The sequence below is a fragment of the Xiphophorus maculatus genome, chromosome 7, assembly GCF_002775205.1.
Source record: "Xiphophorus maculatus strain JP 163 A chromosome 7, X_maculatus-5.0-male, whole genome shotgun sequence".
Classification (NCBI taxonomy): Eukaryota; Metazoa; Chordata; class Actinopteri; order Cyprinodontiformes; family Poeciliidae; genus Xiphophorus; species Xiphophorus maculatus.
Genome location: NC_036449.1, coordinates 23,361,771 through 23,375,157, shown reverse-complemented (window position 1 = coordinate 23,375,157; position 13,387 = coordinate 23,361,771). Strand labels below are relative to the sequence as shown.

Sequence of the window (13,387 nt, the reverse complement as noted above, 5' to 3'; positions counted from 1 at the left end):
AGCCAATAATATGTTTTTCTTAAGGATTGCTGATTATTTGGCTCAAGTCATCTTCCCATAAACTCTGACCTGATTCCTTGTACTTCCTAAAAAGCCATGCCCTGGTTACCTTTCAAGTAGAGGTGTCATAGTACACACAAATATTGATTACCTCAATTTTAATGTGATGTTTTTTGTAGAACGGAACAAAAAGCATAGACCAAATTATAGGTTTTGCCTTATGGCCTAATAACAGAGATATGCTACCTATTTAGCATTGAAAATGTTTAAAATATATGATGCAATGGCTTGCCATACTTCCACATATTATGCTGTAGCACCAGAAAAAGTTTGTGGACTGCTAATCAAAAACAAGCAGTTGGTACTCAATCTTCTGCATGCCATTATTATCAGTCATTTTTGCATTGCTGTTATTGTTGAGAACTTTAGAAATGTTATTTCTCTACCTGGATAATAAGGGTGATGCCTTTGATAGATAGTCTAAATTCAGATGGGTAATTTATGTACCATGACGGTTAGGTATGAAAACATGTACCATTGCAACCCTACATTTAAGCACTGTTGGCAGAGTCAGTAATGACTTTGACTCTCAACACAGTCACAGTCTTCAAAAGCATTATGAAAGTGACATCATGAACTTAAAATGGATGTGTCTATCCATGAGATAGCTACTCAGTGAGAAAGTTGGTTGACTTTCATAATGAAAAAGTTTCACGTTTTGTTCTCTGTTGACCTATGTGTTCAGGTTGGGAATTTGGTAAAAGTTTTTATCACAAACAAATACGATAAACATTGGGGGAAAAAAAACATTGAAAATATTAGTCATTCATTTTCTTTGCTCAATGCTAAGTTTTTGCAGCGCATCTTTCTAAAGGTCAGCTATTTTAAAATAATTTCAATCATCAGCAAACCGCTGTTAAAAGTTATTGGATTTTGAGAGCAAATGTCTTTGCTGAAAGAAATTTAACACCCACAGTGACATTGTGACCCTGCACACTGTTAAATAAAATGCATTCACTGTTCAACAAATTCAGCACCATTTTCATTAAATGTCCGTTCCGCTGACACAAGGACAGAAAGCAGTATTTCAAAGACATCAAAAGGTCTCTGATACTGAAGAAAGTCAGAAAATTTGGAAAAAAAACAACAACAAAAAAACAACATTAGTGCATAAATGCTGTACTATCTCAAAATGTTATCACCAACTTTTTCCTGTATAACTGAGCTGCCTTGTTAGCTTGGTTAAGTAAACATGTTTCATAACCCATTTCATCAGTTCCTTTTTCACCAGATCAAGACTACCCTTATAATCTTTTTGCTGCTTCACCGGTCATCCTCCAACAGTGCTCCTCTGCTGGTACGTCTAAAGCCATTTCCTCACCATCTACAGATTTTCTTCCCCGTTATCCTTCCCCTTGTAGGTCTTTATTTTTACTCCTTGTGGTTTTACTGGTTGTGAAAGATGTAGCATAAAATTATCAATCAATTCTGTTTTTCACCTCAGCTTCCTTGGAAAGCATTCCCACTAATTTCACACTTATGTGGCCTATAGGATCAGAGTTGATATGCACCCAAGAAGACCTCTCCAAGACCATCCATGGACTAAACAATAGGTTCAACTTTTTTATTATTATTATTATGCAATCCTATTATGATATTGAGGGGACCAGAAAATGCTTACACAAAACAATGAGAACAGCTTGATCATTAGAGGCTGTTATTAAAGATGTTTTGTAGTTTCAAGTGGGTTAATTTTATGTTTGTAGTTGAAAACCTTGGATGATAAAAGATTATGAAAACAGAATTGAGTTAAAGTTTAATAGTGGGAACAGAGACCAGGCTGCTGCAGTAAGGTGGAAGCGGAGAGTGCTCACATTAAGCTGCTGTAAATTGACAGACTCATGAAAAGTCAGGGATTAAAACCGGTGCATATTGACTTTCACATGAGAGCATACTTCATATTCAGAGGGTGAGAAGAGGTTTGACATTTAAATCTTGAAAGACATGTTTGCTTTAGATGCGAGGTGAGCAGGTTTTAGAAACTTCAGCTCAGATGAAGAAAAACCAGTTATTTAAAGACAAAGTAAGTCACAGAAAAAGATTTACTTGTATGCCTTTGTTAAATTTAAATCATAAAAAGGTTTTGATCTTTTTGACTAATCGGTAAGATTCTGCAATGGTTTTGTATTTTAGCATTACATGTGTAACCTTATATCTTGTGTAAAAGTAACACAGCAGCAACATCCTCTCTCTATTACCCTCATGACCCTGAAGAGATATCAGGCATAACAGCATCTGAAATAAACTGTTACAGGAACTTTAGGGCAAAACTTTGCTCCTCTGTAGGAGAAAGCCACTCAGTTCTTTCACGCAGCAAAAAAATCCCTGGCAGAACCACTACGTTTACAAAGTTGCACATTTGACCCTTAATAACAAATCAAATTGAAGCCATGCACCACCATGCACAGAATGACCAGGCTGCCATTACCAATATATTTTTTTGTTTGGTTTTTGCTCTACAAGCTCTCCTCCATGAAGGCAGTGTGCAGCACTCGGATAAAAATGGTTTCATGTGGTTCCAGGGTTAAAATGCAAAGACAGCTCTGGGGTTTTGTCACTACCATAGCTGTAAGGGCCATATCTCTGATAGAATCAAACCTAAAATCATTCATTTGGCCACAGCAGCAAGACTGGTAGAATAATCTTCTGGTACAGCATGATGGGCACAGACAGGTCAGCTGTGTAATGGGAGTCAGATCAGAAGAAGTCTTTGGCCGGTGCATTCCTTTTTCACAAGTGTAAGGTGTGGAGTGTGTGTTCACTCAGTGTTGGTATCTGCTTGTGCAAATCAGGTGTCTGTCAATCAAGCTGAATTTTTTCGAACCTCTCTCTGTTGAATTTGAGTGAATGCAAGACTGCTGGTCGTCTCTGGCGCAGATTCCACAGGTGTAGTGTGTCATCTGCACAGGCTGTAACCAGCGCCCCCTAAAAAAAAAGAAAAGACATTTTAGCAGAAAATGTATGCACAAGCAGAAAAGAAATTTGACTTATGAAAGAATTTGGTTTGCTTGAAGTGAGGTTCTGTTAGTCATTATGAGTAATAATTCCAATAATTGTGGTAGACACAATGCTACTTTGATATAAGTAGAAAAGTGAAGAAATCCTCAAGGTGTAAGGATGTCAGACAGACATGATGTTTAGCCTGGTTTAATGATGTAAGCTAAAACTGGAAATGTTTATATTTATGGGATGCAATGCTATGTCAATAACTACCAGCCATCTAAACATTCACTATTGTTAAATATGTATCCATTTGACTGCTCCAACCCAGGTTGAGTATCTATGCAACCTTGAGTTGGTATCTGATTGTCGGTCTCTTGGGGCTATTTCTGAACAACTCCAAAACCTGTAAAAGTACAGGAATCTAGAATCCAGGGTTCTAGATTTCTAGGGTTCTTACAACTTCTAGATGTGTCTCAGCTTCAACAAACTTGAGTCCAATAATGAGGTCATTAGCAGGACTCTGGAGAACCTGACTGCATATTGAGGAGCTAATTAAGCCATCTGATTTAAGAATGCTAGACCAGGGACGCATCTAAAAGCTGCAGAAAGCCAGACCTCAAGTCTTGGATTTGAGGGTCCCTGTTTGAACTTTGCTTAGCTGACCACCTAATGAAAACTGATGAGACAGATTGATACAGCTGGCAGAGGTAGCCAACATGAATGTTTGTGGCACCATAGAGATTGTGCAGGTGCATACCATATTTTTAGCATTTGGACTGTTTCTAGAAGCATTAGAGATCCAGATGGAAATGCAAAAACATGCAAAAAGATACATTTGCATAAACACTAATGATTCACTAAGATTGTGATCTCAAAATGCAATAAAGCTAACAAGAAATAAAAACTAGCGATTACCACAATGAAAAAAAGCAGATTCCCCTTTAATGAAGATTTGTATCACAGTAAATTATCACTTAGAGTTCTCTTCTCAGGTACTAAATATCATATCAGTAAGAAAATTCTGACAGCCTTTAAACCTGGAACTGGAACAGATTTTTACATTTTTTTGGATGTCACTCACAGCTCCAAGCTCCAACCCCATAGTTACAGTAAATGGAGCATGGCATGACACCCAGCAGTAACTGTTACTAGCTTAGTGTTGTCCTCTTCTGTTTAAAATTTAGTTTTGCAAAAGCGTTCCACAGAATTTTTCTTTTGAAAGTTTTCAGATGAAACAAAGGAACTGTGCTTCAAGAGCTCATGTTTAGTTTGTTGATGGAAATTAGCTTTATATGACAGTTAATTCATTCACACTCATCTTTCAAAACAAACAAACAAAATAAATAAATAAAACTGCTACACTGTGCTAAAAGTACCACTAAGGCAGTGGTTCCCAAAGTGTGAGACACACCCTCTATGGGGGGCGCAGTGCCATTGCAGGGGGGGTGTGGGAAGCATTATCCTCCTGAGACCCAGCAATACATTTTTGTCCTCTGTGGAGCACATAGGTTTATTGTTCATAACTCTGAAACCATACATGCCACTGTGTTAAATCCTGTTGGTCCTTAGAGAGGACATCCTGGGCCTCGAAATGTGTTCATATTTGCCACAAGAGAGTCCCGATGTCCTCTCCAAAGGACATACTCTGAAAAATAAATAGAAACATGTTTTGAAATTTTTTCAATTGTAGTGATGTTTTTCACTCCAAAGAGTCATGTAGTGTAAAAAAAGAAATTCAAAAACTTTTTTTTCTCTGGGTCTCAGGAATATGGATGAATGAAAAATAAAACCAGTTACACAACAGTGTTTCACTGTAAAGATGGTTTGTAGTGTGTTCTGTTGGAACCTGAAGTGTGAAATAAACTTCAGCGGAGTTTGAAAACAAAATATGTGTGACCAGTTATCTTTTTTTTTTTTGTATTGTAATCCATTGGGGCGGGGTGGGGGGGGGGGGGGGGGGGGGAGCAGAAAATCTTGGGAACCACTGGGAGGGCACAGAAAAGTTCAAAATAATACAGCTAGTATCTCCAGAACATCTAGAATATTGTTTTTCTGACAGATCAGTTTGTGGTGCCCAACAGTTGTGCAAATGAGAAAACAGTAGCACCACATATGGAACAGTTTCTCCTCAGCCCGCAGAAATAAGATATCCAGCACAACTTTGAGTTCTTTCAGCTACAGGAATACTCAAATGACTTTGCAGTCAGTCACTTTTTAGAGGGAATGAAAAGAATCAGAAGACATATTTGATCTTAAAAGAAAATGTTATCGCCAAGATATGAAGCATGAAGGCAAAAAGCAGAGTCTTCTTTTATTTTTATTTTTTCATAACTCATCTCTTATCAGCTAGAGAGAATATTTTTTATATTTTTACCCCTAATCTTTTGGGTCTGCATAGTTGCTCAAAGAAACTGAACAAACAGACAAAAACAGCTTGCTTTGTCATTGGTACTCCCCCACAACCTGTAGTTCTGGTTAAATAAATAAGAGTGGTGTCCAAGCTGCTCAGCATAATGGACCGCACTACCTGCCACATCCTTCAACACTGCTACATCAAGAACGTTGGAGGTAATACCATTCTGCATTAATTTCCTTTTCAATTCTACAGAGGGAATACACAATTCAGATTCCTTTTCCTGTTTTTTGCTCTGTAATCATGCATATTATATTTGCAATTACAATAAAATTTCCCTTTGGGCGCTGGCATGGATTTGTTTGACTCCACTGCATTCAAGAGTAAAAAAAAATTGCAATTAGGCCAGGAAATATTTACAGGATTTGCACTAAGCAAAGAAGTAAAATGACACATCATATTGGAGAAAACATTGGCGTCAGCCCAACATCTGAAGAAAATTGAGATTACAATTGAATTCCCACTGAGGCTGTGCCTGCAGAGCATTGCTGTAAAGACTAGAGCCCAGGGAGAATTAGCTTTAGATTACAAACCTAATCACAGGATTAAGGACTGTAATGTTGCATGGACTGCTTCCAACTGATTTCCACATTGGTGACATATCCCACTGATTCTCCAAATCCATTAATTTATGGGAAGCAGAAAATGAGTTGAACAGTAACTTGTTACAATTGTTTTTAAGAAGATTATTTACACCTATCCTCCAAAAATACTAATGCTACTATAGTACTGAAAGTCTTTCCCTCCTGACTGTTTTTCCTGGTCTATATAATTCTTTCAAAGATTTTTGTGAAATACAGTTACAGCTATAGAAAATAGCCTTCCCTTTTTTTCTACAGACAGAATGATTTGGATGCTAGCAAGTTCAGAAAATTAACTTGTTTGTATAACTTTACCTTACCAACAGCTTTCCATTCAAAGTGACTCATTTTCTTTTCTGCATCTCATGTAATTGCTCCCCTGGGGTTGGATTATAGCTGTTCTGCATTGAAGGAATTAGTCATTTCCAATTACGGCAAAATGGATTTGTCAAATGGATGTGCAAACTTTCAGAGAGAAAATGTCTAGAGGTGTACTCTTCATTGCTCTGTATTCTTAAAATGATTCTTGTTTCAGAACAAATTTAAGAAAATGTTGAATGCATTTAGTCAAAACAACATCCTGCAATGTGTTTTGACATTAGAAATGATCCAAATTACTTTTGGAAAAGAATTCTAGTTTCAATGCACTCCTTTTTAGATGTTTATCCAACATATTGATTCTCAGCAATTCCCGGTCTCAATACATTTAATAAGTATATTCAAAATTAATCTTTGAAATGTTCCTGTGAGCCATAACCACATTATGCAAAAAAGACAAGAGTGCATGGATTCGAAGAAGGTGCAAAACCACCTTACAAAGAAAATACAAATATGCCTGCCCTAACCCAGGCAGGAGAACAAGAACATGAGCAGCTGACAGGGTACAATCTACCTGACTGCCAGTGTGTAATTATTGTGATGGCAACAAAAAGAAAGGTGAGCAGATAATACATGGATGGTGCATGTATGCTTACAGCAATATTATAATGAGCAGCAAAACCAGCAAACTATACAGCTTACGTATATACTGTATATATTTATGATGGCCTACACCATCTTGTGTCAAACTACTGACCTCATGGATTGAGAGGGAGCTACTAAAGGTCTGCTGGCTGTTCACAGTTGCTCTATCCTCATAGAAAGTTGGGTGGAAGGAAACAGTATAATATAGCCTGGTAAGGAAAGTTTGTGTATATAGTGGGATTTTTCAAATCCACCTGAGCCCAAAATACTGGTCTAATGTGCATTATTTCAACAAGACATGCTCTGTTGCTCTTCTCCACAGACTTAGTACACATTTGAGTGCTTAGATTTTCACACGCAATGTTACGCCCACATCCAAAGTCAGTACCTGTCAGAGAGCACACAAACTACTCTCTCTTCTTTTACCATCATCCTCAAATTGCCACAGACACATCACAAGCAGGCCAGTGAGTGATGAAGAAGCAGGCTGAATGAGCCGATGGGCTTCGAAAAATATACACTCCATAAAGAAAGGGTGAAGATTACAGCAGAATGAAAAAGTAGAAAAAATAGAGATACATTTTACATACAAAACAGAATCTGATTGTTACCGAACAAGAATTGTCTTTAACGAATTTACAGCAGATTGTTCTGCTTTTGAGCAATTGTTTGTCAATATGATTCTTTTGAAGGCTAGTTCATTGTACACAGATCTGATCAGACATAACAATATGACTATTCACAAGGCAAGTGAGTAACACTATTTATCTCTTTATTATTGTTCCTGCTAGGGTGGATATATGCTTGAGTACAAAACTGTGAACGGAAGAAGAATGGATCAAAGTCTTTCAATAACATCAGTGTTTAAGTGGTGTTCCTAGTCTGCAGTGGTTAAAGTTTATGAAAAGTGGTCCAAATGGAAGAACACTTATGAACCGAAGGCCGGATGATTGTCTACTGATGCATGTGGTGTTCAAACATTTTCACCAGGATAACAAAGCAAAAATGGTTAAAGTGTTTCCTGGTGAGCACAACAAGTTTTAGGTGCTGACCTGCCCCACAAAATCCAAAGGGTTTCAATTCAATTAAGCCTCTGTGGGAATTGATGGACAACCAAGAAATATCAAACTTACAGGATTTAAAGAATCTTCTGCTAGTACACCATGCCCTTTTCTAGAAAAAATAAGTTATAAGAAGAACACATCATCATTCAAGAACCAGTAGCTTTAACATTACAGCAGCTCTTTGGAAAAACAAGCTCAGCAGCATTCATCATCCCGCACCAGCTCATTTTAATCTGCTCATATGTAGAACAGTTTCATGAATTATCACTTACTTAAAATGTAGCCTGCATAAACTTGGCTTAGAGCAAGAATGTTTTTATTTTAAATTCCAGATATGTCTGTCAAATTATGGCTTCAATGACTCAATGGCAACTGATGAACCTAATGCATCACATTCAAAATGTTGAATCTGTTCATGCAACATGGTTACAAAACCAACTCATGCTATTGCTGTGCAAAACAAAAACTCAGTGGTGAAAGGGGTTGCTATTTTTCATCCAATAAATATTTCCAACATTTCCTTTAAAATGAAGCATTTTTCCAAATTATGCTTTTTTTCAGGCCTCACACCAAACCCACCTGGAGTTTTCTGCTCACGTTTGTGTGCTAACAAAATAAATACTGTCCACACACACCCTAGAGGTTTATGGATAAGACAAATAAGACTCATGGCTTGTATCATATGTATGCAAGAAAAAAAAATCATAACTTTCTGAATACATTCTCACAGATTCAGGCTTACCTCATTGATGAGGAACTGAAGTTGAAGAACAGCTGCTCCGCTCTCATGTTGACAGTAGCAGTCCACCCCTGGTCGGCCCAGTCTGACGGCACCAACGAGTCAAGGACTATTATGTTGTAATATTCACTTAAGAAATGACAGGAGCCTGTTTCAGCACTTCCAAAAAAGAAAAGACAAAATCAGCTTTACCGACTAAAGCACATCAACATTTAAATCCCTGAATGTAGATTGTAACAAATTTTCATATAGAGGCACACCATAGCTGTGTTGAGAGAATGCTGTTGCCTGAAAGTTGCTCTTGCGTTACATAATTTTTTGTTTTCAAACTATACATTTTTGTATTCACAGTAAACTCACAGTTGTTTGAAAAGACAGAAATTTTATAGATGATAATTAACTTTAAAGAAACAACTTGGAGAAATTATCCATATTTGAGCCTTTTTGTTTGCCAACTGATCCTCTGTTTTCACTATTTTACATTTTAAACCTTCTTAAAAGTTTAAAATGTTCTTTCCTTCATTTCTTAACAAAATGTTCTTTAGACTTTATTGTCCAGTGAGGCTGCACAATAAAGTCCATGGAAACAGTCCATGGCAAACAATAGTCTGATAAAAACCATATTTTCTCATGAGAAGATAATCTAGGCCAGATAAAAACCCTAAGCCTCATCTATTAGCTTGGGGGGTTGGGGATGTCTCGGAAACCTTAATTCAGAAAAGAAAATTCATCAAACTGTGATGCATGTTGGAAGGAAAATATAATAGTATGATGTATGGGAACGTTTTACCTGCACCTGCTCTCTGTGTGCTCCTGCTGTCTATCTGGTTCACTGAGAACATTTATTCCTTTTTTTAGTTTCATTCAAATACAGGTACCTGTATCTGCACACTAACAATATATACACATTTAGTATTAGGTCTGAAGCTTAGAAATTGTTGGCCTTTCTGTGTCATTAGTTGATATTAAGCAGCACCAAAAATGTAGTTGTAATCTCTAGCTTTATTGTTGGTAAAGACATTCTAGTCTTTTCTGGTAATGAGAAAAAACATGAACTGATTTTTTTTTTTTCCAGCTACATCTCTTTCACAAAAGTTAAAACAAGAATTATGAATCTTTTCTATATTGGCAATATTCTTAAATCTTACAGTTTTGAAAAGAAATCTCAAATTATAAGTGATACATTTTTTAATTTGTATCACTGGCCATATAAATTGTCAAATTAAACTGTCAAATTATTTTTGAGAAGCTTTGTATTCATCTTAATAATTTTTTTTTTTAATCAAATTGAAGCTATGCGTTTTTCTATGCCACATAGATCAGAAAAAAAGAAACATGATTTGATATTGTGCAGTAAAAAGAGCAGAATTGGTTGCAAGAGCAAAGAGAAAAAGCAGCACCATGTTCCTCCCTCTCTGGTGCACACTGGACATTAAAGGTACACTTTGTTCCTGTCATTCTGGCAATTCTGGGCTGTGCATTGAAAAGCCTTTAATTTAAGAAAATGAGGGTTAAACATTGTGCTTTTGAAGCTGTGATTCACCCCTGCTTAACATTACAGCTGCACAGATAATGGGGCCATCAACAAAAGACTGCCTGTGAAACCTTTGAGTAAAATAGACAGACTTGAACTAATGTTGAGGCAGATGTCTTTGTTACTTTGTTTTTAAATTCCACCTTCACAGTTTTGACTTATAATGTATTTTATTGGAGAGAGTAACACAGAGTAGCACATGATTGTGGGAAAAATCTGAAAAGTTTGGATATGTATTCAGTCCATTTTCTCTGACCTCTCTAAATAAAATACAGTGCAACCCAGAGGGTTTTTACAGCTTGGTTTATTGGAAACCAAAATTGTTACATTTTCAGCTGGTGTGATTTGCTTTCACACTGTGTCAAACAAACCCTTTGCAAAACGTATTTACCCCAACGCCTGTGGGGCCACTGCACTAGGAATCACTGAACAACATGAAAAACTCTGAGGAATTCATGAGCTTAACTTCCTTCATCACAAAATGTAAGCAAAAATGGAGTGGTGTCAGACTTTAGCTGTTGTAAAATTTCTCTTTTGTAAAACACCATGAGCCATTTCTCCTGCTAGCACTAAACTCTTGCAATTGTTTTGGTTGAATGCCCTGCTCTATATTCTGCATACAAGAGAAGTCTCTTGTATGCTTGGCATTCACATGTACAGTATATGCCAAGCTTACATATGTACCACACCAGAGTGAGACCTAGGATTTTAGGCAGGACCAGAGGTCGCTTTTTGGTCCACATCAGAGTCCAATTATGTATTCAAACCTCCACAAATGACACAGTTTGATTCAAATGGACCAATCAGGGCTGGTGTGAATGTACCCTAACTTTATAGGTTTGTATCAAACCAGTCCCCAACGTTTTAAAATAAAACGTAATCATTCAAAATTTTCTTTGTTGCATTGATACAAAACAATATATTAATACTTTTAGCATTACAATTACTACAATATGTATTTCAGGCCTTGTCATATTTTCTATTATTATTTGACTTATTTTTATTTCAAGAATGTGCTAGTATGTGGAGTGACATCCTATATGAAAGAAGAATGCAATATTCACTAAATGTGTTTAAAAAGATTTTTGAGGGGCAAACAAAATTGGATTTAATTTATTATGGGTAGACCACAGGAGACTAGAGGAAGTTCTCAATGTTTCAACAAACATATTTCTAAACGGGTGGAAATCAGCAGGAGGAAGAAACAACATAATATGAAAACGGGGCTTGTTGGATCTCACTCAAGAGCAGAGGCTCAGAAACTACTCCTCACAATCAAAATCTTTAGGCATCTATTATTTTTGAGTAAGAATAACAAATCATTTTTTAAACAACTACTTGCAATTTACTCTACTTGGTTGTTATTTTATTCAATCACTGGAACAAAACATAATTTGAATACATGATTAAAATTGTAGTTTGCAGATAAAAGCTTAATTTTCTTCTTCATAATCCGATTGCAGATAGACTTGATGTTTTTTTTTTATGAATGCAACCCACATACTCAACTGTGCTGCTCAACCTACTAATGTATTTTCCTTGCAAAATTAAAAAATAAATAAACAGACTTTTGAAAGACATACAATTTGTTGGCAAGATTATTACAACAAAGAAATAATGAACCAAATACAAATTTTCTTACTTAGTCATTTAGGTATAGGTGGCACTTCATAAGACTGACTTCACTTTGACAAGAAATGTAGTGGCATTTTAATTTCATCCCAAATAATATGTGTTGGCAATTATCCACCTTTTTCTATTTATAAAGAAAGCCAAATTGTTTTCTCATTTTATGAGCAGAACAGAATATTAGTTTGTGCCCTGTTATTTTGTGAGCATATGAACTGTAGTGTTCTATTACAAAACACGGTGAATGATGTGACTGGTCGACTCAGCCTCCCCTTTTCCCCAAAGAGATTTCTGTCAACCTTGCTTAACATCACTGGATGCCTATTACACCTTTCAAACAGCTCAAGGCAAGGTGATTGTCTGAGCTGTAATCAAATATATGCTCAGTTGACTGACAGGGTAAAAAATATATTATGTATTAAAAAAATACTTACTCTAGGAAAATATTTTCTGTTAAAAGAAAGCAGGAATATTGGGAAAGACAGATTTATTCAACACCAGAAGGAAACGTAGCCCTTGTACTGCTCTGGAAATTATTTTCTAATGCTATTGTGCCTGTTTCAGCAATATTTACAAGTTATAAGTGATGAAACTATGTACTTTTGTCCAGCTAAACATCTCAAGCTTCAGTGTAATGTATTATCAGTATAAAATAATGCTCCATCAACCATAAAATAAGGTTGATGGAGCAGAATGTACACATTGCTACACTTTTACAATGTGATCTATAGTCAATGGGCCAGAATCCTCCACTATATCATATCTCCAACAGCAGCAGCCATTGCCTCAGATATGCTGAACTGCTGAACCAGGCAACAGATTGCAAGTGCACCAGAGAAGATGTTTTCCGACCATTCAAGGTTCAAAATACAGCTTGCAATTTCAGGTTACAGTCAGGATTCATGCCTTTGGTGGGTGTGTCCCAGGAGACAGAGCGATGATCCACTGATTAAAAGGTCAGTGGTTTGATCTCTGACTTCTCGCTGTGCATGAGGATGTGTCCTTGGGCAAGATACTGATGTGCTCAACACAGAGAGAGGGGGGGAGAGAGACAGAGAGCAAGACTGTGTGTGCATGTGGGGGAAGGAGGAAGCACAGAAAAAAGGTGCTTGGATTACTCACAGGTCTTAAAGTAAGAAATTAGTGATTCTGTATCTGATAACTACTTTCGCCCATTAACATAACTACTATCTAGTATCAATCAATAATCTATTGGTTGGCTTGTATCTGTTTAAAAACATGTTCTATAGGATTTTTTGCATATCCTTGTGTAGGTAATTGTTAGTTTTTGCCATAATTTATTCATATACTTTTATGGTTACTTCTTATGTTATACAATGGTTAGAATTCAGTTAAATATATCACTGCCACATCCTAACTATAAAATGTACATATTTTATTTGTCTGTGGCAGACAGTAGATATGCTGATGACATTGTCTGAAAACTATACCCTTGAAAAC

At 36.5% G+C, this 13,387-nt stretch overlaps 1 protein-coding gene across 12 annotated transcripts in view; it reads right to left on the bottom strand.

Moving 5' to 3' along the window:
• The window catches only part of stxbp5l (syntaxin binding protein 5 like), a 144,851-nt gene that overhangs the window by 75,083 nt on the left and 56,381 nt on the right, over nucleotides 1-13,387 (bottom strand). For all 12 annotated transcript variants that reach the window (XM_023337433.1, XM_023337435.1, XM_023337434.1 and 9 more), the window contains exons 3-4: nucleotides 8,767-8,848; nucleotides 2,885-2,985 (exon numbers count right to left, since the gene is read on the bottom strand). In XM_023337433.1, the coding sequence (XP_023193201.1) occupies nucleotides 2,885-2,985; nucleotides 8,767-8,848 (183 nt within the window). The remainder of the gene's footprint in view (nucleotides 1-2,884; nucleotides 2,986-8,766; nucleotides 8,849-13,387) is intronic.